Source organism: Botrytis sinoallii (assembly GCF_014898435.1).
Source record: "Botrytis sinoallii strain Bc 23 chromosome Unknown BSIN_006, whole genome shotgun sequence".
Taxonomy (NCBI): Eukaryota; Fungi; Ascomycota; class Leotiomycetes; order Helotiales; family Sclerotiniaceae; genus Botrytis; species Botrytis sinoallii.
The window spans coordinates 1,235,315-1,261,848 of NW_024066033.1; the positions used below are offsets into that span (position 1 = coordinate 1,235,315).

Genomic DNA, 26,534 nt, shown 5'->3' on the forward strand with positions numbered 1-26,534 from the left:
CAAACAATCAATCAATCAAATAAAGAAATCTCGATATTTCACTTCAACTCGACACTCTAATCCTTCAAGAAGTTCGTCCGATTCTCCTGCTTGTGCTAGCTGACTTGACTGTCTTTTTGCGATTTTGATTCCAAATTCTTTCCACATCACCCCTCCCTTCCATATCTCCGTTTTGCGGATTCCTGTTTTTGCCTCGATGTATCTTTCTTTGTGTGTTCCGTCCGTCTCTCGTATACACAACTTCCGCCTAAAATGGCGCGATTTTTTTTGTGTGAATGCGTGCGGACATTGAGACTTTCAGCCAGGTTTTCGAGAATTATCTATCATGTCTAAATTATTCATTGGGTAAGTCCAAATATTTACACTCCATTCAAACCATCACTTGACAGATTGACTAACATTTTCAATTAGTGGCCTTGCTTGGCACACAGATGAGAACGCTCTCCGTGAGAAGTTCTCTGAATTTGGAACTGTTGAAGAAGCAGTATGTTCTACCCTCCCTTGATTGATAAGCTCAACTGCAAGATTAGAAACTGATATGATCAATACAGGTCGTTGTCAAGGACCGCGACACTGGTCGTAGCCGTGGCTTCGGCTTCGTTCGTTATGGACAAGGCAACCCCGACTCGTCCCCCGAGGCCGATGCTGATAAGGCCATCCAAGAGATGAATAGCGTTGAGTATGTTTGTTCCAACATTCAATTTCCTAGACACAAGCTAATATACATATAGATTCGATGGCCGTACCATTCGTGTCGACAAAGCCTCCGAGCGCTCCGGCAATGACCGCTCAGGTGGTGGCGGTGGCGGATTCGGTGGTGGCCGAGGTGGAGGAGGATATGGAGGCCGTGGCGGCGGTGGATATGGAGGTGGTGGTGGAGGATACCAAGGTGGTCGTGGATATGACAACAACTCCGGTGGTGGTTACTCTGGAGGTGGTGGATACAGTGGAGGTAAGATTCCTTTTGATGATTTCTCATTCAATGGTCGCACGAACTTTACTGACGATTTATGATTTAGGTGGTGGATACTCTGGTGGCGGAGGTAAGCGATCCCGCTCGACCAGTCTGTCGTGAATATTTTGAATCGCATTTACTAACAATTGAGATGATAAAGGCTACAATGGAGGTGGTGGTGGCGGTAAGTTGCACCGTGGTTATTCTTTACTTTTATAAGCATGCTAATAACTGTCTATAGGCTACTCCGGTGGTGGCGGCGGTGGATACTCCGGTGGAGGAGGATACGACCGTAATCAAAGTGGTGGAAACGCCGGAAACTGGGGAGGAAACCAATAAATTGTTTTCGACTGGGTGGCATTCTTCTCTTCTTCAAGGTCTCTCATTCTCCGAGAATAAGAAAAGTCAGCCTGGGGTTCTCAGCGAAGGTTTTTCGTGGGGTGGAATTTATGATGCTGTCATCTTTTTCGATAGCAGCTTAAGATTTACCTTGTGGTTTCTGGCAGCGGTTCTGGTCTGGCGAGCAATACTGATGCTTGCATGGAGTTTGGAGGGGGTTATCTTACCTTGCTCGATCACTTTTTCTTTCTAACATCTGACAAATGTTTTTCAAGTCTGCCTGTATTTTCGAGTCACGATCATTTTGATCAAGCTCTCTTTATGAAGACTGCATATCTCTGCAGCTCTTTATGGTTTCTATGGCAAATAATACCCCAAAAAAGGGAATGAATGAATGAATAGCTCTTTCACGCGTTACTTTTCAGTCTCCTCCTGCTCATCTGTGCTTTTAATCTTCTTGAGCTCATGATCTATATGCTCTGTGTGACTTGCTTCTGCTTCTACATCTCCTTGCCTCTCAGCTATCTTCCGAACCCTATTCGCCAGGTCCTTGATATGATCATCACCACTCTCAGGACTTAATTCCATCCACTAGATTATTAGCATGATTATTCGTCTCTAATGCAGATATATATAATAGTGACTGGCATTCAAGATGTACAGAAACCAAAATCGGAATGGAAATCAAAGCAACATACAAGCAACATCCAAACTCAAAAGATAATCACGATTCAAACCACTCGGGCCTTCACTTCGAAAGATGTGTTCAGCTAATTCTTGCGGATCTTGGGGGCCGGTAAATTGCGGATTGGAGGGGGTGCCTATGTAGAGGAGGGTTTGGATCGGTTGTTGTTGTTGTTGTTGTTGGGTTTCGGTGAAGGAGGAAGAGGAAGAGGAGGCGGCGGGATAAAATTCGGTGTAGTGGATGGTGTAACCGTTTATCTCGCGGATGTCCGAGATATTCGCGTACTTGGGCGACGTGGGAGTAAGGGTGTTGTAGGGCCGACGCCCCAGGTCTTTGGGGGGGAGGATGGAGAGGATGAGGAGGAGGAGGGGAGGAGAGAATGCGGATCGTGGAGGGTGAGCCAGTGGGAGTGGGAGATTAGGGTTACGACGCGGCCTGGGGAGGAGGGGGTGCCGCGGTGGTCTTCGCTAGAGGGGGGTTAGGGGTTAGGAGGGTTGGTTTGGGTGGGGAAGGAGAGTGGCGGGGAAGATAGGAAGGGGAAGGTGGAAAAAAAGGGGGGGTTATTATTTACCTAGCCTGGATAATCTATCTGTTAGCGATTATTCCCTCTTTACATCAACGCCTACTCATATATAAAGCAAAAATGAAAATAGTTTTATCAAAGAATGAGAATTCTCAAAGTCAAACTCTGCTTGCTTCTATGACATTTCTAGATTGAAGAGAGAGCGACAGAGAAAGGGGAAGAAAAAGGGGAAGGAAAAGAAAACTCGAAGATCATACCTGCCAAAATCTCCGTATATAGCCTGTTACATAGCCTGGGATGCGACGATCTATTTGGGGGGTTGGTTAGGGAATTGGAGTTGGGGAATTGGGGTTGGGGGTGAGGTTGGGGTGAGGTTTCTGTTATTTAAGGGGATGGGGTTGGTTTTGGTGATGGGTAGGTAGGTACTGGTGCTAGGTATTTTGTCCTTTTTGAAGGGAGGTTGGGTATATTGTATTGTAGGTAGATACCTAGGTACATATTTTGAAGCGTACAGTACAGTACAGTACAGGATAAAGGACAGAATGAAGGAGATTTCTAGATTACCAAAATGTGGAGGGGGTTTCCAGATTAAACTCCTGTGGTTGGGAAGGCAAGTTAGCTGGGGATGTGTATACTCAGGTAGGTAATGTAGAATAGAGTAAGACGTGTAGGGTTATAGGTACCCGTATCCGAATATCCAGAATTCGTTCTCGGGATTGGTGGTGGTGGTGGTAGAGGGGGAGGGAGCGAGAGAGGTGTCGCCCATAGTGCGAATTGTGCGTATTGGACGTATTGTGCGTATTGAGTGCGTATCCGGGAATTGCCCTAGATGGTTGAGACAGGAGAGGGGAGAAAGGAGGGGGTATTGGTATTTGTGTGTGAGGTGAAATGACAATGAGTGACGAGCGAGGGGTAAAAATAATTTTTATGTTTCAGATGCGTTTGGAGGGTGAAGGATGATGTACTTAGGTATGGGTAGAGCGGAATGATCAGTCGAGTAATGCCGATGGCGGTTTGCATGTATTTCCACTTTTTTCTCCAGATGCTCTGATTGAGATTTATAATATCTATTGCGTGTACGAGTACGGGAAAGTGGAATAGGTACCTATTACCAAGCCAAGATGGGTATAAATGATGATAACCTTATACTCTGATTGATACAGATGTATGAAAATGAACTCATCGAATTACAAAAAGTTTATATTCAAGGGAGTGAGTGAGTTAGATAGCAGGTGATACTTACGTACCTAGGTAGGTCTTGATCGCAACATAGTTTACGGTGCAGGAATTGCTCACCGGGGCGCGAAAATCAGTACATGTCAGGTAACTCATGCATATGGGAGAGGAGAAGAGTCAAGAGAATGCGAGAGCGAGAGCGCATGATATCTCTTGTCAGTGTCAGTGTCAGTCAGTCCATACACTCCTGCAGTGGAAATGTCTTTTTTCGATTGCTCACCAGGGCTCCAAAATACTCACTTCAAGTATTGGCATTCGTCATTCTTGGGCTTTTAGAACAGCTGGGTGAATCACTAAGGATTCTCAAAGACCTCTCAGCTCAGCCCCCACGAATACTTAAGAAGACTCCTTTCTATCCAAATACATCTGGGACTCGCGGTTCTCTCCATACTTCCTCTTTCGACGATACTTTGACATCAAATTCATTTCATCGAGATTTTCATTCGGCAACTCTTCCGGTGATCACTAGGTACCTGAAATTAGATCCACCATTGTAACGCTCAGCCTACTCGCCGCGTCAAGGGAACTTTTGTCTTACACGGCCCCTCTAATCGCTCGAGCTCAATCTTCAATCTTTATTAACATCTATCCTACCACGAAACCTCACACAACTTCATTAAATCGTCGACAACTACAGAATCCTTGGTCGCGAAACATCTCCTACAATCCATACTTTGGAATCAATCAATTAACATGGCTTACAACAGAGCTTTCAACCCAGATTCGCTACCTGCGTAAGTCCAATCTCTCCCCTCCAGATTAGAACCAGCCTGACCCAAACCCCACAGATTCGCAGAGCCAGAACGAGTACATTTGTCCCTTTTCCCAAATCGCATCGCATAACCACCACTAACCCACACAATAGAAACATGCACAATCCCCCATCGTTCAAGCCCCCATTCACAGCCAAGCGCAACAAGCCATGCACGGCGCACAATACGAAAACCGTCCCCCGCCATCCCTCCCCCAAAGCATAAATCCCAGCGGCCGCAGACCATCCGATGGGCGACGACTCTCGCCCCAAATGCATCCTCCAGGAAACTATGGCGCTTCCCCTCCAGGTCGCGGCTATGCCTCTCCTCCGCCAGGCCAATTCCAACCTGGTCGAGTTGCGCCTCAGACAAGACCCGCGCAACAATCTAGACCTCCTCCTTCGCCTGCTCCTCCCGGTGCGGATCCCCAATTGTGGCCGCTGTTTCAGGCTGTGGATAAAGATAGTATGTTTTTACCCCATTCTTAATCCTCCCTCAAAAATCCAAAAACCAAAGACTAACCACCCCCGCCATCTAGGAACCGGCGCCCTCACCGAAAAAGAGCTCCGCGCCGCCCTCGTAAATGGCGATTGGACCGCCTTCGATCCCTATACTGTAAAAATGATGATCCGCATGTTCGACACCGATCGCAGCAACACGATCAATTTTGAAGAGTTCTGTGGATTGTGGGGATTTCTCGCGGCATGGCGTGGATTGTTTGATCGTTTCGATAAAGATCGCAGTGGGAATATCAGTATGGATGAATATTCGGAAGCGCTGGTGGCTTTTGGTTATAGATTGAGTGATAGTTTTGTGGGGACACTGTTTAAGGCTTATGATAAGAGAGCGGAGGGAGCGATTAGTTTCGATATGTTTGTGCAGAGTTGTATTAGTTTGAAGAGGATGACTGATGTGTAAGTTTTTTTCTTTTTCTTTTTTCTTTTCTTCTTTCTTTTGAGATGGGGTTAGGATGTTTTCGAGGCTCTATGTTTGCGAAAAGAAATTCCTGGAAATAGTGAGAGTGGATTGCTAACATGAATTTTTTTTGGAAATAGCTTTAAACGTTACGATGATGACCGCGATGGTAAGCCTTTTCGCATCCTTCTCTTGACCTAGAAATATCTGACCATTTCCACTAGGTTACATCACACTCTCCTTTGAAGATTTCCTGCTAGAGATCATTCGACAGAAGTATTAAACTTTGTGCATATTCATGGCGAGGGCGAGGAAGATATATAGCTCCGTGGAACGGGGCAGATGGGTAAACAGATGGTTTTAGCCTCAGTATAGGGGGAAGCGAAGCGAAAGGGTGAAGAGTGGAACTTGTCAGTGCGGATTATATGTTCTGGTGAGGGAAGGTGAGAGGGATGTGAGAGGGATGTGGAGGAATTTGATGTGTCTAGATTGTATAGATGCTCATAGGAAATATTGATACCCATGGTTTTTGCAGTGGTTGTTGTGTTGAAGTTGTTGATGCTTTCTTGTGGTGCTGTGCTGTGCTGTGCTGTGGTGTACCGAGTGTGTAGTGGGAGGAAGAAGTATGTTGATGTGTGAAGTAGAGTAGAGGGGTGGTTGGTGATGATGAATTTGGAGGATTGTGGTTTTCTCGATATAGGTATGCATAGGTAGGTAGGTAGGTAGGTAGGTAGGTATCTATCTGCTTTTCTATTCTTTTCTTTTCCTCCTTTTCCTTTCTCTTTCCCCCCCCTTTTATGTTTTTGGTGTTAATCTCTTTCTCTTTTGTTTCTTTTTTTTCTTCTTTTGTTTCTCTCTTTTTTCTTTTTTGTTAATCTCGATTCTCCAAGGTGAAAGAAAGAAAAAAAACTCTAGATTTATCTATTTGTTATTTGTTATTTCTTGAATTGAAGGAGGAATTTTATATATGGATATGGATATATATATGGATATATGAATATACTTATTTCTAATTTTTATTTATTTTATTTTTTTTGAAGCGAGATAGATGGATGGATGGATGGATGGATGAATAGAATATTTTATAAAATTTAAGTATTAAAAAATTCAGGGGAAGGGGTGTTTTCGTTTAATTAATTTTGAGGTTCTTGAGTTCTTGAGTTCTTGAGTTCTTGAGTTCTTGAGTTGCTTGTAGGTGGATGAATGATGAAGAGGGTGAAGATGGAGGTGAAGATGAACGTAAAGGTAAAAACAAAGTATATAAATTAAATAATAAATTAATGTGAAGAAATGGAGTAGGGGATCAAGTGATTCTGGTATGGTTCAGTAGTGGGAGTGGAGTGGGAGTGAGAGTTTTGTGATGTGTGATGTGTGAAGTTTTTTGGGGATGTGTTTGGATATGTAGTTTTGGGGGGTTGGTATTGGGGTTGTTGTGGAGTGTAATAAGTAGTGTTTATGGGATGGGTTTGCGGGATGGATTTTGTGTGTTGAAAGGTGTTAAAAGGTGTTGCATTCAGTATTCATTTGAGATTAGGGAATTATATGCTTCTTCATAGCTGGGAGAGGGAGTGGAAGTGATAAATTTGCGGTCAAGGTAATAACGGTGATGGTCGTCGCTATTTTAGCATTTTGTGGAGATGCAAGTAAGAGAATCATCGAGCGAAGTGCTCGAGTTGTTTTGCTCATCTGTCATTGCAGTTGTGATTGCAGTCATACTTGCAGTCATACTTGCAGTTCTCCTTGAAGCTAGAAGCCTACAAAAGTATGATGTGATGACTTCGGTAGAGTATCCAGAGAGAGGGGGGAGTACCTAATATAGTTGATGTCTCAGACCTTGGTCAAAAATGCAGGAACGAGAGGCGTCGAGTGAGATATATAGATATTGGGAGTTGGTGAGATGGGAATTTAGTATGTCGGAGTTGCTATTAAAGTCAAGCAGTGTCGGGAGTGTAATTGAAGCGAGAAGTACCAGGAGCTTTGGATATCCATGCAATAGGGTGGAAGTGTGGAGATTGTAACTGGGATTAAGAAAATCATTCGTATATTCTCTATATCTGCGGTTCAATTTAACGCTAATGCTGGTGTGGCATGAGCATGTTATTCAAGGAAATTAAGACTTGTTGTTGGGGTTATTGATTAGGAAGTTGAATCATTCATTAAGTAAAGTGTTTCACGAGAGTGGGATGCGTCAAGCGATGCGGCACTTCATTACACGAGCACCTGTCTACTCCAAAAATGGAAAGTCAAGGCGACACTTTGTTTAAGGATAAAGGTTGTAGTCAGGCTTATCAAACAGCTAATTATTTCTACTAGTAATATTTGCTTATTGCTAAGGATAGCACTGAAGTGCTACTGTATAAACGCTGTACCGATATAAATATGGTCTGGAGGTAGGCTTTTCAAACGTTTTGAACCGTCTGTCCTGCCTGTTTATTCGTCTCGCCTCCTTGTTCACCCGCCTCTTCTGCCTGTCCACCACCTGTCACCGCGCCCTCTGGGACTCTGAGCGCAGCTTCCCCAATTTTGATCAAATCTCTATTAAAGAGAGTTTCTGGGTGGTTACCCGTGATAGCTTTGTCCAGAAGCGCAGCCGCAACTTTCTCTACCTGAACTCTTGGCAGCCGGCCTGTAAGACTATCTCGAACCCATGATCCAGCAGTATGCACCATTTCTTTCAAGACATTGCCAGTTTTGTGACGTACGATGTGTCCTGGCTTTGCAATACATGCCTGCACTTGTCCACCGAGATCCATCGCGCATCTCAAAACTCTTTCCTCTGCGTTTCCCTGTAGGTACATATAGTTAGTACTGTTATTTCATTCTCGAAACTCGGTATAAGGAGATAACACACCTGTATCGAAAATTTGGTTGGAACTGTATTCTCACTCCGGTGTTTTTTGGCTTGCGAAGAGCTCACGTAAATGAACTTGAGGGGGGTTACACCAGGGGGCGGAGGGTTTCCGAGATTTGCTCCCCACCGCCTCGCCATCCATCCCACGCCGTATCCAGTTTCATTGAGATATTTTCTTTGGTCGGGATATCCGAATAAATCTCTCGGTTCTTCTATGATTGGTGTAATGTTCCTGCAGTATTTGAGTCAGAATTTGAGATAAAAAGTTGAGGTGTGTCAAGTAGTCCCAGCTGCCATCCATCAACGAAAGAATTTGATTAGGAAATGTGTCTATACCAAATACAAGCATGCGTTCCATTAGCATCGATGATTAGTCTTTCCCAGTCCTCAATTTTTTCGGGAACCGCGGACGTCACCAATTTCGAATGGCTACTAAGTTCTGGATCTGTACCAGGACCTGCTATAGCTACGATGGATGTGATTTCGATGCTGTCAAGGGCTTGTTTGATAAGCTCCTGCCCAAGTATGTCTGTCGAGCCGACAATGATGATCTTCATATCGGAGGATGGTGTGTGTTGGAAGCGATAGTAAGAAATACAATATACAATGTTTTGCCAAAGATGATGTTTATTATAATGTTGTTATTGAGGATGAGTTTTTGTTGAAAAGTGATCTTTATATACCTCTCAAACAAGCGCATTGATAGTAATAGTTCTTTCCAGGAAAGAGCCGATGACCATCCAACTCTTCCGTACCAACTGCTTTAAGGAATCGAGATTAACACACCGTGAAGTCGCGCCTGCCTTTTTCTGTAACTCACCTGGCCTCAGGAGGATACGCAATAAAATACCGTGCAATCTTTGTGACCTCGATAAATTTGATTCCTCGTGCAAACCTTGTATCGTTCGCCAAACTGTATGGTCCCTCCTTCTCTCGAGTGTTACTCACTCATCTCATCGCTGCTTTCTCTTCATGCAATCAAAGCTACTCTGTTTTCCAGTATCGCATTGCTGCTGAATCTGAGGCCTGTTTATTTCAATCGCACGATCGAGTTTGAATAAATTGTATTCGTTCCAAAGCAAAAGTGGATCGTATCACCACCAAGGTTGACGATGTAAAAATTGCGACCCGTATATAACTCGCTTACACGAGCAGCCCCACACCAAGAATATTGAGAGTCTTCTTTCCGACAAAAACCCTGCCAAAGTACACCTGGGTAATGATGAATTGCCAATAGCAGGAACTAGTGCCAGAGGATCATATGATATAAGTTCTTGGTTTGAAAGTTTCACTCGACATCAAATGCTAGGATGATGTTGACGATAGCTCTAGACATCTAATCTAGTATTAGACGAGAACGAGGATTCCGTGCTGATCCTCGTCAGAACATTCGAATCGCAATTAGACGATGCTATACGGAAAATGATCTCTGTATATACCTAGCTACATAGTTATATTATACGTGCTTTAGATAAGATTCATCGACTTGTTGCTTGAAAACATGAAGCTAGATCCGCATTTACTTTCATGTTGAATCGAAGCCAGCTAGAAGCCGTGTCGGAATCACCTTGCGAGTATCGTTTACCTTCAACACTGGTACATGAGCAAGTACTCGGAATAACCCACGTGGAGAAAACTCACGCCGAGCCGCAAATTTCAGTTTATGGGCACGCATTCAAGATGAATCTCTCGAATTCACCCAATTTGCAGCTGTTACCCAATTAGATTATATAATCTACTCGTCCATGAGCAAGTTCTCTACTTGCTTCGAGCCGCAAATCGAACGATTCTGTGCCGCAACTTGCAGAAAATGAAGAATCAATCTGGATGAACCCCTCAGCCCGATTCCGGTACAAGCCATAATCCTATCATAACAATCCATCTACTCGTGCATAAGGAGATAGCAGGAGTGAATGACTACCCTTTCGGTTGAGTAGATTCCCACATAGAACCGTACTCTAAGCTTTCAGTGAATCTCCAGGTCTGAGAAACTGTGTATAAGAGCACCGCCTCTTTCCCTCTTGCTTCTCTTTCTTTTTTGAAAAAACACCATACTCCATCATTCTACCTCCCTTCCACAATCGCGAGTTATCGCAGTACTTGCATCTCATCACGCATTCATCAATTCTAATCTCAACCAACATCATCCCTTCATCTACCATGTCAGGTCTTATGCCTTCCGATGATGAGGATGAATACGGAAACACCATTCGCCGTGCCCCTGTCAAGTATCCTTCGCGTCTCATGAATCGCTCTCCTTCCCCCGAGCCTCAGCCGGCCAAGGATTATAGCTATCTTAAACCTCTTGGTGTCAATGATTATTCGTCAAGATTGTCCGTAAGTATATTTCTGATCTCTGTTGCACATCTAGCTCTGATTATCTATAGCCTGAGAGCGAGGAGCGGGAGCGTTTGGAGGAAATCGAAGATACCAAGCGAGCAGTTAAGGAGAGAGCTGAAGAGAATGAGGCCAACCGAATCGCCCAGGCTGAGTTGGACCGTCAAGTCGAGGAGCAGAAGGCAGTCAATCACAAGCTTCAGGTCGACTATGATCACAGAGCTGTTACAAAGCGTACTACCAAAGTGCTCCGCAAGACATCCATCATAAGTTCCCCTTTTTGAATCCATGGATCTCAAACTAATGCATTGTCCGTCATAGTTCGAGCCAAAGTATGAGGCTGAAAATGGCGAAGGAAGTAGCAAAGGAAGCAAAGAAATTGGTCGTGGAAATGCGAAGAAGTGATGGTAGTTTTGTTAGTTTTGGGCTTGGGAGGCAGACTGTATACCCTTAGAAACTCTCACATACTGGTCTGAATTTCCTATATGGCAAACTTGCATCATAACGCATGGCTTTGAGTGAAAATTCAATACATTTCATCTCGCAATTCTGATTTCGCCTTATGTTAATGTGATTTGCGAATTGTTTTTGGGTCGCGCGGCCGCGTGAAGTGAATATCCCCTCGTCCAAAGTGGACCGCGCCACTTATTAAGTCAACGGCATTGCAAAATTCATACCATTCGCTTACCAAGCTCCACAACCGTCACAGCCATCGCAATCAAAAAAATGATTCTTGCAAGAAGAGATAAAACTCAAAAGAAAGAGAGTCAAAAAATGCAAAACTTCAGGTCGAAACCCTAATGTTACAACTCTCCTTCAAACTCGTCTGACAGGGCACCACTCGGTAACAAACGCCCGAACACAGACGAAGGCAACCGGCCCACCAATACTGGCAAACTTATTTTCAGTCATTAAATTGATGGAGGTTAGCGAAGTGTTTGAAAATATATACATACTATGATTTCTCATTAGCGAGGCTCCACATGTGGAGACCAAAGAATGGTAAGGGTCCACTGATACCAAAGGTTAGAATGATGGCACGCGTGAGGTACGGGTGTGTCAATATATGTTATTGAATCAACAAGGTATATCTTTTGTACCAACTTCTGACGTTATAGGAAAGCTCCCAATTAGATTGTTCTAATCTTGGATTTCGTCTAATTTTCTCATCGATTCAGATTGACGAAGGGATTCAGAGAAAGTGCGAGGCTTGAATTCCCTATCTTTCTCTTCTCTTCCATTGTTCAATCCCGTTTATTTTACCCAGTATGTCTGTGTATCCTCCACGTTGTCTGTCAGGAAACAGTTGGATGATTAATTACAAATCAATCTGCGGATTCTTAGGATTATAACTTTATGTTCTGTTGTTCTCTTTATTGATCTATCATTGAAAGTCTCGTTTGTAATGGCATGAGTAAGCTCTTTGTTCACAAACTGTGTCCAATAAAGTTATACTCATTCTCTGCTGAATAAGTGAGGTCGTGGAACGATTGAATCATGCGGTTTGATTTTTACATGATATCAATTTTCTGGACCATCAATAAAGACTTCTGCGCTTTAAAAAAAGCCTTCTCTTTCTTTCCCTTCTCTACAGCCTCATTCGGAGTGATCGAGGGTGTCGGGATGATGCAGGACAGGAAGTATTGACATCATGTGATCATGCAGATCACCTCCTCCCACCTTCCGTTTCAATGAACACTGCTCATGATTCGAAAGAAGAGCTCAATGTTCACATTTATCTCTGCATAAAGGAAGGATTGTCAGCTGTGCTAAGGACTTTCCGAAGTGAAAGTAATATCTCTAGGTTAAGCAGGTCTTTCGGAACTTATTCTCATCAAACACTCAACGATGCATGTACCTTCTCCCAAGGTCATGAATTTATTAAATTATCTTATTTTCAAGTCCCTCTCTCTGATGTAATATTACAAATTATTGTTCTGCTGGATTTATGTGATCAAACTCCCGTTTTCTTGAGCTTTCGAATCCAATGTCTCAGTACATCGCCACTCATGAGGATGGTGTTGTCAATTAGTTAATATGAGTTTGAATATATCGCTGACTACCGCAGTGCCTCTGCTATTTTTTTTATCCCGTTGAGTATTTGTTTTGAAAGTGGAGTGGTACTTGATAATTGTGGAGTTAGGTTCTTAAGCGAAGGGGATGGGATGACAACAGACACGCAGCATCGAATGACTTGCACGTTGAGGAGTTGTATCAAGGCTCAGATTTTCATAATGACTGAATATCCGTTCAAAAAAAAAGCTGCTACAGCACCGAGTCATGATGCCGTACACCTCAAAGAAGGCGGGTTTTGACCATACTTTGATCTCCAGCTTCGTTCCACCTTTATCTCTGTATGTTTTTATCAAAGTTAATGCGCCTTGAATTCGCATTCTATTCGCGTCAGAGAATCAACTCCTACAACCGATTTTTATGCTTTTCAATCATGTACCTCGACTCACTGAATCATATCAGATTATTCTTCATACTACCGTATCGGAGTACTGCATGCACAGTACAGAATAATTCAGTCAGAAAATTACCAGAGCAGCGTCTGTGACTGCTTGAAGTAACTACAAAATGGCACAAAATCTTGTCGTCTTCTCTGTCCCTCTTGCAACATCACAAAATATCCCCATATCGATCAACTACACAAGTTACAGGCGTTCACATAGCGTGTGCATAACTGCCATCCAATATCAGAACATACAGCGCACCACGCCCTATCTACCACTTTCTCTATCTCTATCAACCTGAATTCACCACCACGCAAGATGAAGTTCCAGGAGGTATCCACCAAAGGCCAGTCTCAATCTCAGCCGGCCAAAGCGGAACAACCAAAGGCAGAACCCAAAACAAATCCAGCAGACTCCAAGGAAGAGCCAGCGAAACCAGGTCAAAAGACCCCCACAACTCCCCGCAACAAAAAAGAAACAGACAAATGCCCTCGCTGCGAAAGTACCGGATTTCTCGCTCAATGCAACACTTGCAGTTTCAACACAGGAGTTGGATTGTGATTGATGGTGAGGAGAAATGTACGGAGTCGACGGATCTTGTTTATTTATCTCTGCGAGATATTTATGCAGAACGGGAAATGGTTTGAGCTAGTAGGAGTATAAGGGTTTTATGTATTTTGAGCTTCTTGGTCGCTCTTCAATACGAATACATTGTATGCGCGCTGCTGGCGTTTCCTATCGTTCATTCAAGGTTTAGATGACTTGGGGAAATTCATTCATTAGGTCTGATGCACAAATCAGTAATAAAACACACTCGTTTCACCATTTAAGCATGTATCCATTGTGATTCCTTACATGTATTTGTATTTATCTTACTCATCTTCATCTTCATCTCCATCTCCATCTCCATCTCCATCTCCATCTCCATCCTAATCATCCTCATCGTCCTCATCCTCATCATCAACCGCCCCTTGCTCCCGATATCCCTCAAACATAGCTCCACTCATTTTCACTTCCTTCTCCGCCATTACCAACGTTCCTAACCCCTCCACCAACTCTCCTCTCTCCCTCTTCTCTATTTTCACGGACTCCAGCCTTTGCTTCTTCTTCTTTCTCTTCTCTCTCTTATTCTCAATCTTCGCAGTAATTCTCTCTTGTTTCTTCTTCAATAGTTTCTGCGGAATCAATTAGCGGGAGCTTCTCAGAAAATTAAGCGCAAATATATTCATGAAAAAACGATGGGATAGTATGACGTACTGCAAGATTTTTCTTCTTGCTCTTTGAAAGCGGTCGCTTCTCCTCAGAAGCGCTTTCAAATTGGTTGTTGGCTGGCATCTCTTAGTGAGTCGAGTGGCGAGGCAACGAAGGCAAGGAGTATTGTTATTGTTGTTGTTGTTCTTGCTCGAGCAATATTTCTTGAGAGAAAAAGGAAAGTTTTAATTACCAAAGGCTGTAGTAGTAGCCTCGTCACTTTAGACGATGATACATAAATAATATGCACTCAATAGTATATAGATTTAATGATGACTTTTTTCTTGTTCTCATCTGATTTCGAAGTAGAGTAACCTTAAAAAGCTTACCCGAATTGATCGAATAAACTCAACGACTTTAATAAAACCTTTATATAGATATATAATGACGTTATTGAATAAAGATAATCATAATATGATAAGATTTCTAATAGTAGTTGTACTTAATTACATTCAAAATAGAGATTTCAAGACCTTGATTTCAATTAAATATTATTCTCGATATACCAAATACTCTCAATGATCTATATATGGTAAACAAAGGGTAAATCAATGGCCTTGAGTCATTCATAGTGTATAAATATAGGTAAATGACTTTAAGTCATTCATAGTGTATAAATATAGGTAAATGACTTTAAGTCATTAGGCTATTGTAGTATACGTAGCGAGAGGGCTAGCCTCAAGCATATAAGAATTGCTTCTTCCTATACATAGCTAGCTCTTTAGACAGAATACAATATTAACATTTAAGACTTACAATTGTAGGTACTGCGTCATCTATATCCTTCTAAAACAACACATAGCGCATTACAAAAGAGCTAGTTCTACAGCGAGACCTATTTAAAGATTACATTTTCCTGTAATTAGTTAGCTCCTTAGATTGAATATATATTAACAACTAATAGTCAGCTCTTATAAGCGAACAACTAGTTCCTAGTTGGGGAAAGCGAATATCCCGGAGAGCGAATTGTCCCTATAAGATTGTTTATGAAATTCAAATATTTTTCAGTAAAAATCACAAAATCTATATCAAAAACTCATAGGGATAATTCGCTTTCCGGGGACATTCGCTTTCCCCGACTGAGAACTAATCGTCCGCTTGAAGAGCCAACTATTAGAATATACATCATAGGTCCTACATCATTCGCACTCTTCTCAAACCAGTACAAATAAAAACTAATCTTTTATTATATATCAAATAAGATAAGTTTTAATACAAAAAGGACTTTCGTATAAACTTGATGTATAGCATTATATATTACTGTTCTTGAGCCCCAGCTTCACTTTCAAATCTTCAGGTTAGAGACTAGAGTATCCAAACGCTAATCTCATTCATTTCCATATCCCTCATCATCGATATCTATGTCCTCAACTTCTGGTTGTTTGCAGCATATACCCATGTAAAAGAGTTCTACCACTCAATGAGTAATATTCTCTAGCCTGATACTAGCCTTGAACAATACCAATAGCTAAGCTTGCAACAACATATCAAAATCAAAAAACTCTGAACTCAACCACACAATAAGCCAATGAGATTTTTATATATCATTACTTCTCTCCACCCAATTTTGATGGTCCACCACCTCTTCTCCTAATTCGATAGAGCTAGACCAAGTCTTTAATATACAGAATCTCTGAACGTTATATCCATTATAGTTAATAAAGCGAAACAACACCCTCTCATTGCTCCTTCCCAAACCCTTGAATTTCTGAAAGACTACTACGATTCATGAAGAGAGTGAAATCTAAAACTCATTGGGTTACTGAACGAGTATCTATTCAATTGAAACCTTAAGTCCAGAAATTCAAGTCCAGAGTCCAATGAAGATGTATCCGCTAGCATTAGATATTTAGAAAATGAAATTTAACGAGGAGCGTCCTTTCAAAATCTACATGAAACAACCGTTGAGAGTCGAGATTTGTACCAAGTTTAAGAATCAAATCCATCGAGAGGACGAACTGAGACATGGAGCGTTTGTAAATTGTGGGATAATCTCAATCTTTAATCTCAAAATAAGCTTGCATTTCTACTCAAAGTAAAGTTTCAGATCAAGCGTTCGAGTCAAAAATATAATGAAAGTAAAAGTTGGGCATGCACGAAACTTTTGAATACTATAGTACATTGAGTCATTGAATTACCAGGCATCACTTCAGCCTATTCTTTGGACTTTCGCGTTCTGCTCGATGCTTGGACTTTGGGCAAAAGATAATCTCCGCCCAAAAAGGCCTTGTATACTCCGTATAGCCCACTCAATGGCCAGATGCTCCAGAAAATCGCCAGCAGCCACAAACTCCACGATGCCTGCAATTTCTTTTGCTCCGAATCTATATCAACTTTGACTTTATCGTAGATACTAGGAAGGTGTGTGGCATGATACTTGACACGAAGAGCATCGTACTCCTTGCGATCATAAATCTCATCGAATTCCTTCTCGGTATAATAGGCATGAGCATACAGCCACTTCTGGCCACCCAACTCTCGAACCTTGTGTTCGAATTTCCGGTTCCATGATATGAAAGCATCACGATTATTTGGTCCTGGTCCCCAGACCCCAAAGTTGAGCAACATATTAGGAGTAGATGAATTCTCTTTCCTTTCGGCGAGAAGACCAAGCGGGGAATCGCTGGATATCCCGCTTTGACGCAGTGGACACAGCCAAATGGGCCACTGGCCAAAATCTTTGTCTAGATATTCGACGAACTCGGCGCTATGTGGATACGGAATTGCCACATCCTGAATTATATACTTCTTCGAAAGCCCGCTTTGATGTAATGCGTGATACATCACTCGCGTATGCATGAAGTAGTCGAGTAGACGGCGCGTAATACGGTTGAAAGGAGTAATGAAGTATCTAGCAGAAGTCAGTGTTAGGCCAATCTTGAAGTATATTTTATTTCACCTGAAGGCATATCTAGCAACCCAAAAACCGCCTCGATCGTATCTAAACAGGTAATCAACAAGGGGTATCACTTCTGTGACTGATCCGGAGCTCTTATCATGCAGTTTCTTTGCATGGAGATAAAACCAAGGATCTGAATTTCTCGTGAAACGCTGAACTTGGGTATTGGGGGTAATCTCATCAACCAAGCGTCCAGAACAGATGACACCAGCCTCTTTACTGAACAAAATTCCATCGAGGTAGTCAACATTTGGGTCCTTGGAGATTTCCTCGATCTCTTGTATTCCTTGAGCCATGCTTTGTATATTTATATATGTCAACTCAACATATGTTTTGGCTTCGATCAGCTGCAGCTCAATCAAAGTGGTAACTCCTAATGTTCCAAAAGACGATGCAGCACCATAGAAGAGATCCGAATTCACATCTTTGGAAGCCGACACGATCTCGCCATTTGCAAGAACCATCTCGATCCAGTTGACAGTGCGATCAAAGAACCCATATTTGAAAGAGCTACTCTCTCCAGAAGTACCAGCAAAGCCTCCTCCAGTAGTGATACCCGGGAATTCCATAACCACTGGAGGTACCAGGCCATATCGAAGAGTTTCTGCGACGAGGCTATCCATTGGTACATTTGGTTCGACAAGAACCGTTCTTTTCTCGGTATCTACCTTGAGTACCCGATCTAGTTTGCTTGTATCAACCATACGGTCTCTACGACGGTTAGAGTCTCGTGTACTGTTCGTTGAACCATGGTATAACCTGAATGCCTCTTTCCGTTCATAAAATTGCTTAACTGACGAGGCAATGATAGAAACTGCTTCATTATGACGATCCATCTCTTGCTAACTTTGCTGTAAATTATACGTTATGAATATTTCGCTGGGAGCGATCGAGAAAGGAGGTAAGAACATGCTTTCCGTGGTTACCGGCAAACATTAGCCACTAAAAGTAGCCCCGCTGATACACGCGCTAAATCGAAACATGACATCGCCACTGCGTAATGAACTTACGAAATCATTCAAACTGCCGAGCTGGTACAGTAGTAGACACGCGGGACACGATGCGCGGGAGTGGGGAAGTCTAAGTGCGTCGGAATTTTCAGCCGAACCGACTCATCCGAGCATAGTGAACATTGTGCAAAATAGTCTTCACTTTTTGATCAACATTTATTTATTGGATTAAAATATCCAGGATTGAGCATACCGGTACTTCTCTTCATCCTCCCAGTATCGTGATAACTCCAAATCTATAATTCTTTGTAGATCCAGCTTAAAATCTATCATATAACAATAATTTTATATCTGATCTTAACTCCTGGTTCAGCTCGAGGAGTCAATCACACTCCCAAGGGGAGAATATCTGACGGGAGGGATCAGAATAGGACCTCAACATCCATAACAGAAGAGATTATCAGTATCGTCAAGTAATTAAGTCCGAATCATGAAGTACACGTGTATCTGTCGCCTCATTACTTCTATCACAAACGGACTCACTCATTATGATTCAATTCTACAGAGGGGCTTTGGAAAATAGTTGCTCATTGAATTACAATTATACACGATCGGATACACAGTCTGTTCTCCTGATCTCTAGCCTTCCAGATCGTCTCCGATTATCCATTACCTTACTTACCTACTTTCTCAACAGGCGCAGCTCCACCTGTAGTAGGCAGTCCCATAAAAATCTTGAAGTAATCCTATAGCACCATTAACAATAGCCACGAGAAAATTGATATGGGGAAACTTACATAGATCATCCATTGCAAACCAGTCAGGGTACCAATCATAACAATACGAACGGGAAGACCATTCCAGAGACCACGGAATCCAATATCTTTGTAGATACGTCCGGTAGCAGCACCAAATGCTTCACCGGGAAGTCGGGTTGCGTTTAACTTGGAAACCTGAACATCGCGTATGAGTAAAGAGTTATAGAGAGATTAGTGGGAACAAAGGGACTCACCATAACGTCGGCAGGATGTGAAACAATTGCGCAAAGAATACCGGCCAAGTAACCACCAGTGAACGAAACACCTGTCTGAGCAGCTTTACCATAGTCTGATTTTTGACCTGGAAGACGATCGTAAATCATTTCTACAATTGTCTCAAAAGATGCGAATTTCATCATAGTATACGGGATCTGTCGTCCCCAGAGAGGATACAAGCCCTTGTATAATCCGGCATAGCCTTCTTTCGATATGATCTTTGAAAGACCATCTGAAGTACCTTTTGCAAAGGGTGGAACGGTAGTTTGCATCCTAACCTTCACGGCCTCGAAAGGACAAAGTGCCACATCCGCAATAAACTCTGCGGACGCGCTGGCAGATAGGTAAAGCCATGTTTTGTACTTGTATGCATTGTCAGGACCGGCGAGGTCGGCGTAGAATTTCTTGAAGTATTCATAACCACCGTATTTGAAGGCCCCTTGAGCGGAGTAACCGAAAAATGTTGGACCCCATCCTGTCATGATGCCACGGAAACCTTCGGCTCGGAAGATTTTACCCCAGGCTTGGAAGTTGCCGGTGTACATCTTGGAATCGACTTGGCGACGACATTTTACTAGATCGAGGGGAGTGACCGTTGTATGGGTGAGACCCTGCGGAATGTTAGTGGGGAGTTTGAGCGTTTCAGTTACGAGTTGAGTGATGAATGGAAAGTGAGTTTTTGCAAGGTCTATCTATCGGAGTTTCGATGGGAGAAGACAACTAGGCGTTCAATCACCAATCCTAACAACGACGAAACTTTTTTTGGTCGAGGTGAAGTACTGATGTGGTGATGGCACAAGGTAGAGTTTTGCTAGTTGACTTGAAGAGTTTTGATAGATTGGAACAGTTCCGCGTGGCAGTAAAACTAATCAATGAGGCAAAGTCTCACTAATGGATTGATTGCAAAGACTCGCAACTGACATCCTTGTGTAGTATACGTAGTAGTTGAAATGCTCCATTGGAGGAAGCGAAGTAGCTTTAGGGGAACGTAAGGGTAAACTCTTCGATGCGAATCCAGATACTCCAGAATAGGCGTCGTGGAGAAAGTTTAAAACTGATAGATAGTCCGTTGCAAACCAGACTCCTTGAGATCATAGGATAACAGATTGTAGGCAGATAGAGATAACTCACACAAGCAAGCAATCCACCAAAAGTACACGCCGCATAAAATTTTAGTGAATACAACTCGATTTTTCCAGTTTTAGCTTGAGCAGCCGCACTAGCTCTGTCAAACTCTTTTGTAGCTTCTGCACTCAATGCATTGGCTTTATTTTTCGCATCGTCGACGACAGACCAAGCTGTATAGAGCTCCGGACGAGCTTGAAGTGGGGTGCGGCGCTTTGATACGGGAGTGGTACGTGATTGAATTGATGGTTCGGTTCGGCGACCGTAGGGATTTGGAGAATGGAATGCATTTTGAAGAGTATCTTGAGAGGGAAAAATTGAAGGCATTTTGAAGAATGAACGAGAAGAGTGATTGCTTATGAGTGAGGAATGGAAGAAGTGCGATGAGATGCGATGCTGATTTGTTAAATAATTCGAGGAAAGTTGGATTGAATGGGTAATCTGGATGGATGAGACAGCTTGACCCAGTTTTGACGCCGAAGCAATTACTTCAACGGCCAATGATATGCGACTGTATACGGTACAAAGTCTAGATGGTATCTCATCCCTCGTACGAGGTTGGCACTGATCAATTCATCGGATGGGAACGGGCAGGAACATTGCTTTGAATACGATGTAAGAATTGTTGCCCGGCGCGATTATGAATGATACAACAGCTTCTGTGGGATGATGGATTCTTTCGCATGATTCTCAGGTACAAAGAAGGAGATGGTGGGAGCTCAATTGCTTTGTACGATGTAGAATGCTACATGATATCCGAGGTGCTTCCCCCTGATGAGTAACCTGGATCAGTAAGAAGTCAAAAATCCAGTCAGCGCCTTGCAATATGTCCTTTGAACCACGTGATAATGATACATAGGTCGGTACGTTCCGGAATTGAAGTTATTCACAAACGAGGGAAAAGCTTCTAGAATGTCCCGATCTAATCGGAAGTCTCAGTCTCAGGCACAGGAACACACACACGCTGTCTGGCTGTATCCATAGACTTCCTTCCCTACCACGTCAAATCCGGACCCGCCCCGCCTAATTACAACTTACCCCACCATTTCCTCCCCACCATAAAATTATTTGTTACTTTGTTGATCTTGAATGTAATCTTACCTACCTCTTGAAATAACATCTATCCAAATGTCCAACATTATACCCAATCAAATATCAACAGCCGCCACCTCAAATCCAGCAGAGATGTCTTCATCACCGAAACCCGGTCTTTCAAAATTGGCAAATCGTTATAGAGGAGTACGTACATTGTAACCTTGTCATCGCCCAGCTATGACCATGAATGGGCGTAAACAAATATGCTAACCAAACCACTCATCTAGGCTACAGTCGAAGATCTCGACCCTCCATCTGCCCTCTCCTGTAACCCCACCGATCCCATCTCATACGCTCTTATGAGCGCCTTCGAACGCGATTACACACATCTCACCGTCGTAACCCCCGACACCCGCGCTCTCCTAGGCTATCTCTCCATTCCCCATCTACGCATCTTGCTCGAGACAGGAAAAGTGCAAGAATCAGATGAGGTATCTAAAGCCATGGTAAAATTCAGGAGGAAGGGAAAGGTATACAAGGTTATCACCATGGACACGCCGTTGGAAGATTTAGAGTTATTTTTCAGCGGGGGAGAGAATGGCGAGGGGGGCAAACAGGAGTTTGCCGTTGTGACAGACGAGAGGAGAAGATTTGTGTTGGGGGTTGCGACGAAAACTGATTTGGAGGAGTTTGCGAGGAGGAGACCTGCTTAAGAAAGAAATGCATATGATGAGAATGAATTGGGAAAATGGAGTTTGGGATATCAAAGAGTACGGTTTTAGAATGCATAGCGTGGACCAAAGTATAGGGGTACTATCTGATGCTGCATTTTACCAATTTCATGTTTGTGTTTGACTGTTTACAAACACTTTGCCTACATATCTTTCTTCATTTCCTAATCCATCGTGATCTGTTCGAGTGTGGATATTGTTCATGCAAGGTCAGCGTCTTGTTGAGGTATCTACCAACATAGCAAAGTTGCTGTGTAATCTTCATTCAAGGTAGACTTGCAAATGGTAGGCCATCCATTCGTGACTACGGGCGATCATTGATAGCTGTGCAAAATTATACCAATCCATGACTTGTTGAACTTCACCACCCACTGTACTCCAAAATCCTCCTTAACCTTATAATGTATAAATCTCAATATCAACCACGAGCGTACCTCCAAAATAGTATTCCTTCGCGATTGCTCTAGTCTCTATTTCACAAGCATCACCACTATTTTGTACATGAACCTTGCCACGCCAATAAGCTTCGCATTAGTGCTGGTTACCAGTAAATCATTTTTCACGTTCTGCACAAGCGTCATTCCTTACCTGCAAAATTTCCCCACGGACAAGAGCATAGGTAACGGTAATGGGATTGAGATACAGCTGTACAATTCTACCCAAATTTTCAAGTTTCAGTCAGACTTTGATACATACATGGCGAAAACGAGTTGAAGTTCTAAACCCACTGTTTTCTGAGAAGTTTATTGAGAATAAGGAGAAACTCGCTGCATATTCTCCAGATTGAAGGGATTTTTTAATGTGGAAAGCTTTCTTCTCTAACGATGCAGTAATAGAAAGACGAGCATCGAGTTGTGTAATTTTAGAGGGGAGAGAGAGAGAGAGAAGCTAGATCCAAGGCCAAATACAAGTATAGGAAGCTGGAAAAAGAAAAATATATCGTGAGCATCGACCAAGGGAGAAATTCGGATCAGGAGTAAAGACTTTCACGACGGTGGTAAGATGACAAGCTTAAAGAACGGAGCAAGAGAACTCGAAGGTGTTGAATTGAATAGAGGGAGAAAGGATGGGAGGCGGGAGGTATGAGATGATGATTTGTACGATGTAAATGATAATAGAATAATGCATCAAGTCGAAATCTATGTCTAGCTACCTACTCTTGCCCAGGTGGACAATACGCATCGTTCTAACCGATGTGCACCTTTCATATTCGTGTTTGAGACGTCTACCATTATATGTCTACCTTGATAAGTTTCGATTCAAGCTGTTGTGCGTGTTACCATGCCAATATTTCAAAGCACCACTTCAAAGACAAAGCAGTCTAAAAACCGATATCCTGCCTGATAATTGCATACCCAACAAAAGCCATATAATTTCTATTGACCAGTTTGGACAAGCCACCTATATACCATACAATTTACCAATGAATATGATCATGACCTTATTCATGTATAAACACAATTGATAGCGAGGAGATCACGATCATCTTGGTTGAGTGGTATATCATTCTCCACATCACGAAACAGCATCACACAAAGAAGATTACGAAGATGCCGAGCGTTCACCTCAACGATATGGTAAGCAGCTTGGTATGGGAAATTGTCAACACCGTTAGAGAAATGATGGAGTCATTCATCTTTACAGCGAGTAATTAATCTGGTACGTTTGGTGCCAATCGCTGAGTGGAACTGATGAAAGCACTAGAGTACAACACAAGAGACCACAGTATAATCATTTCAACCTCGTATCAGTATGCGAAATGCACCTCGTCGAAGATGCCTCATTCGGCTTCTGCACGTGTCGGCGGCATTGCAACCTAATAGTCGGTGAGTTTAAGTTACTCGTAGAAACACATTGACAGGAAGGCAGCAAGTGAAGCTAAACATTACGCGCAAGCGATATCCATTGTTCGGTTTCATAATCCATCATTGCTAACTCATCTGATAAACAATAACTGCTTCCTAAGATTGTAGCAAAGGGTCGACTATGCTAGTTTTTACCGAGATGTTTCCTCCCACACAATATTATACCACGGCACAGCACTGGGACGTATGTCCCGTCACTAGCTCCCAGGTAGACTTTTTGAATAACAGTTGGCACAAACAGGTTGTAAAGGTACTCTCTTGGGCAAACTGACATGTAAAATCACTGCAAATATGCAAGCTACTCCGTTGAAGTGAGTATGAGGAGTGGTGTCGAAGAATTGTGTTTGCCGATGGGATGATTGACGTTAATGTTTATGCTATGCTTACTGTTCTACTGCCGAAGTTTCCTGGATTGTGCAGTGAGAGTTCTGAGGCACCATTGGTCAGATATCTTGGATCATACATCCGCCGAGGAAAAGATTTGCATCGTGAAACTTGAAGGCGAACTATTTGGGCTAGAGGATGACCCAATGTGCGATTTAACTTTTTCATAACGACAGCGGTTCATTTTTCGACCTCGCTGTCTTGCCCCCTCATTGAACATGGTAGCTTATCGAATATCGTACCAGATCAATCAAGTTTGTTGCAAATCTTATGTCTTTAGGCATTCTAGCGTGAACTCTCCTCCTATACTATAAATTTCAAGGCAAAGCAACTTGGGACTTCATTCCCGATGAAGTTACCATTGCAAGCGCAGGATATCGAGATCCACCTGAACAAGCAATATGACCGATGACTTTCGAACTCAAGGTTCTATGGGAGATTTAAAAGGCCCACGGATGGTTACCACTTTCTCGGGCGACATCTGAGGGTTTGAAGGTAAGGTGGAGGAGATAATTGAGTGGGCTAAAGGCGAGACGAGGCAGTGAAATGAGCAATCTGATCGCGAGGCCGCAGAGTGAAGCCTTCCATCTTCTCATCAGGCACAAAGAATTTGAACAGAGAGATGGGTTGCTAGAATTCCCAGTCGATCGTGAATATACAGATGGCCGGCTCTTCGGTATGAGAAAAAAGGCCGCAGGAAATAATGAATGCAAGATTGTCCAACAGCTTTGGAAATCCGGGTGAGAATCACACGCTCTGAGCCCCATGTTCCTGGTCTCTGGTAGACTTGCATCTTGTATCCAATTCCTGATGAGCGATGAACGGCCGCGGCGAGGTTTCGAAATCTCCAGTCTGAAATCATAATCAGTACAACAGCATTCAAAAGTGCTATTGGGACATGCTTTTGTATGCAGAAAAGATAGTTCACTCGAACATCCAAGTAAAACATATTTTCACGACCAAAAGCACCACCTTCACATGCAGAACATCTTATTGAAAAATTCATTAGTTTTGTGCAATAGCCGTTGAATTCATGAGAGTACACCTATGCAGTTTTTTTGAACCGCTCTTGTAGCCCACATCCATCCATCGCACCCCGCAAGAATATAAAACAGACCCATGAACCATTCATGCCATTTATTTCTTGGCAGCAGCGGCCTCATCAGCTGCATCCTTTGCTCTCTTCTCACGCTTTCCGGCCAATCTAGCATCACTTCTTGCATCGCGCAACTTTCTGTATGCACCTCCCTCAATTGGTTTTGGCATATCGCTCTTCTTGATCTCTGAGAATCCACCCTCGACAGTAGAGATTGGGAGAGCGTTCTTGACACGGCTGCTGGTCTCCTTGAGAGCAGCGACTTCCTCCTTGGTGGAGTCACCCTTCTTAGGTTGACCAAGTTTGCGTGGGAAGAGGATAAGGCGGGCACGGAAGGACTTGAGACGGTCGACGTTTGCCTTGAGGGACTCGACGGAGAGGTTTTGACGGCGGGCATCAACGGAGATACCGATGGTTGGGGCGAGCTTGCGGGGGATTTGTGCCTCCTATAATAACATCAGAAAACTATTCCCACGGAACTGAAAATTTCTGATCTATCTCACCTTCAACTCGGCGAGGGTGAAACCACGGCCAGCTCGTACACGTCTGTTGTACTTGATGGTTGGGCATCTGACAACAGGTCTCAACAAGTCGATTGGGCGTGGGGCGACAGCTGCAGTCTTTGCGAGACGAGCATTGCGGCGTCTGAGTTTTCGGCCAGGCTATTTATATTGTTAGATTCGATTCCAGAGATTTCTGCATTCCGGTTGCGCGTGGTTTACCTGGTCGAAGTGAACTCTAACTCGTCTTTGCCAATCCTTTCGGAAATCTATCCATAATCAGCATCTTTGTAATGGTCCTAATTGATCTGCAAAGAGGACATACGGTTGTGGGCAATTTGCTGGTTGTGCTTGATCGCCATTTTGTCGGATTGCAATCAAGTTGTCGTTGGTCGTCGTCTTCAAAATTCGAGATGTCGGAATCGCAGTATTGGACTTGCTGGGTTCGAAAAATTTAGGGCAAACAATCCCACAACCGAATTTTCCAAAATTAGTGTAGCACGTGATGCAAACTTTTTCTCATCAATCCTTGTTGGGCCCTCTTTTATTGATCAGCGCCCTTCACTTCCTGAATCCTCTTAAACAATAATACAGTACAATGAAATACTAGTTGAG

At 43.0% G+C, this 26,534-nt stretch overlaps 11 protein-coding genes across 11 annotated transcripts; 5 read left to right on the top strand and 6 right to left on the bottom strand.

The window, feature by feature from the left end:
* Nucleotides 1-325: 325 nt before the first annotated feature.
* Nucleotides 326-1,294, top strand: EAF02_004145 (uncharacterized protein; the record flags this gene model as incomplete). The annotated part of the gene is made up of 7 exons (XM_038900193.1): nucleotides 326-345; nucleotides 412-484; nucleotides 552-679; nucleotides 732-952; nucleotides 1,020-1,043; nucleotides 1,116-1,139; nucleotides 1,197-1,294. 7 exons carry the CDS (start codon nucleotides 326-328, stop codon nucleotides 1,292-1,294), a joined length of 588 nt encoding a protein of 195 aa, XP_038759900.1.
* A 684-nt stretch (nucleotides 1,295-1,978) lies between these two features.
* On the bottom strand, nucleotides 1,979-3,268 carry EAF02_004146 (uncharacterized protein; the record flags this gene model as incomplete). The annotated part of the gene is made up of 4 exons (XM_038900194.1): nucleotides 1,979-2,446; nucleotides 2,760-2,809; nucleotides 3,067-3,098; nucleotides 3,186-3,268. The coding sequence occupies 4 exons, from the start codon at nucleotides 3,266-3,268 to the stop codon at nucleotides 1,979-1,981; spliced, it is 633 nt and encodes a 210-aa protein (XP_038759901.1).
* A 1,163-nt stretch (nucleotides 3,269-4,431) lies between these two features.
* Nucleotides 4,432-5,688, top strand: EAF02_004147 (uncharacterized protein; the record flags this gene model as incomplete). The annotated part of the gene is made up of 6 exons (XM_038900195.1): nucleotides 4,432-4,472; nucleotides 4,527-4,545; nucleotides 4,604-4,955; nucleotides 5,029-5,404; nucleotides 5,546-5,574; nucleotides 5,630-5,688. The coding sequence occupies 6 exons, from the start codon at nucleotides 4,432-4,434 to the stop codon at nucleotides 5,686-5,688; spliced, it is 876 nt and encodes a 291-aa protein (XP_038759902.1).
* A 2,116-nt stretch (nucleotides 5,689-7,804) lies between these two features.
* EAF02_004148 (uncharacterized protein) lies at nucleotides 7,805-8,813 on the bottom strand (the record flags this gene model as incomplete). The annotated part of the gene is made up of 3 exons (XM_038900196.1): nucleotides 7,805-8,191; nucleotides 8,257-8,488; nucleotides 8,593-8,813. 3 exons carry the CDS (start codon nucleotides 8,811-8,813, stop codon nucleotides 7,805-7,807), a joined length of 840 nt encoding a protein of 279 aa, XP_038759903.1.
* Nucleotides 8,814-10,416: 1,603 nt separating this feature from the next.
* On the top strand, nucleotides 10,417-10,998 carry EAF02_004149 (uncharacterized protein; the record flags this gene model as incomplete). Its single annotated transcript, XM_038900197.1, has 3 exons — nucleotides 10,417-10,593; nucleotides 10,644-10,796; nucleotides 10,915-10,998. 3 exons carry the CDS (start codon nucleotides 10,417-10,419, stop codon nucleotides 10,996-10,998), a joined length of 414 nt encoding a protein of 137 aa, XP_038759904.1.
* A 2,369-nt stretch (nucleotides 10,999-13,367) lies between these two features.
* On the top strand, nucleotides 13,368-13,610 carry EAF02_004150 (uncharacterized protein; the record flags this gene model as incomplete). Its single annotated transcript, XM_038900198.1, has 1 exon — nucleotides 13,368-13,610. The coding sequence occupies one exon, from the start codon at nucleotides 13,368-13,370 to the stop codon at nucleotides 13,608-13,610; it is 243 nt and encodes an 80-aa protein (XP_038759905.1).
* A 368-nt stretch (nucleotides 13,611-13,978) lies between these two features.
* On the bottom strand, nucleotides 13,979-14,384 carry EAF02_004151 (uncharacterized protein; the record flags this gene model as incomplete). The annotated part of the gene is made up of 2 exons (XM_038900199.1): nucleotides 13,979-14,224; nucleotides 14,307-14,384. The coding sequence occupies 2 exons, from the start codon at nucleotides 14,382-14,384 to the stop codon at nucleotides 13,979-13,981; spliced, it is 324 nt and encodes a 107-aa protein (XP_038759906.1).
* Nucleotides 14,385-16,454: 2,070 nt separating this feature from the next.
* Nucleotides 16,455-18,035, bottom strand: EAF02_004152 (uncharacterized protein; the record flags this gene model as incomplete). The annotated part of the gene is made up of 2 exons (XM_038900200.1): nucleotides 16,455-17,151; nucleotides 17,200-18,035. 2 exons carry the CDS (start codon nucleotides 18,033-18,035, stop codon nucleotides 16,455-16,457), a joined length of 1,533 nt encoding a protein of 510 aa, XP_038759907.1.
* A 788-nt stretch (nucleotides 18,036-18,823) lies between these two features.
* Nucleotides 18,824-20,635, bottom strand: EAF02_004153 (uncharacterized protein; the record flags this gene model as incomplete). The annotated part of the gene is made up of 4 exons (XM_038900201.1): nucleotides 18,824-18,895; nucleotides 18,947-19,102; nucleotides 19,162-19,794; nucleotides 20,315-20,635. The coding sequence occupies 4 exons, from the start codon at nucleotides 20,633-20,635 to the stop codon at nucleotides 18,824-18,826; spliced, it is 1,182 nt and encodes a 393-aa protein (XP_038759908.1).
* Nucleotides 20,636-21,436: 801 nt separating this feature from the next.
* On the top strand, nucleotides 21,437-22,056 carry EAF02_004154 (uncharacterized protein; the record flags this gene model as incomplete). Its single annotated transcript, XM_038900202.1, has 2 exons — nucleotides 21,437-21,547; nucleotides 21,631-22,056. The coding sequence occupies 2 exons, from the start codon at nucleotides 21,437-21,439 to the stop codon at nucleotides 22,054-22,056; spliced, it is 537 nt and encodes a 178-aa protein (XP_038759909.1).
* Nucleotides 22,057-25,248: 3,192 nt separating this feature from the next.
* On the bottom strand, nucleotides 25,249-26,355 carry EAF02_004155 (uncharacterized protein). The gene is made up of 4 exons (XM_038900203.1): nucleotides 26,245-26,355; nucleotides 26,142-26,188; nucleotides 25,923-26,081; nucleotides 25,249-25,865 (listed from the first exon to the last, which is right to left on the bottom strand). The coding sequence occupies exons 1-4, from the start codon at nucleotides 26,279-26,281 to the stop codon at nucleotides 25,461-25,463; spliced, it is 648 nt and encodes a 215-aa protein (XP_038759910.1). The 5' UTR covers nucleotides 26,282-26,355; the 3' UTR covers nucleotides 25,249-25,460.
* Between the last annotated feature and the right edge of the window lie 179 nt (nucleotides 26,356-26,534).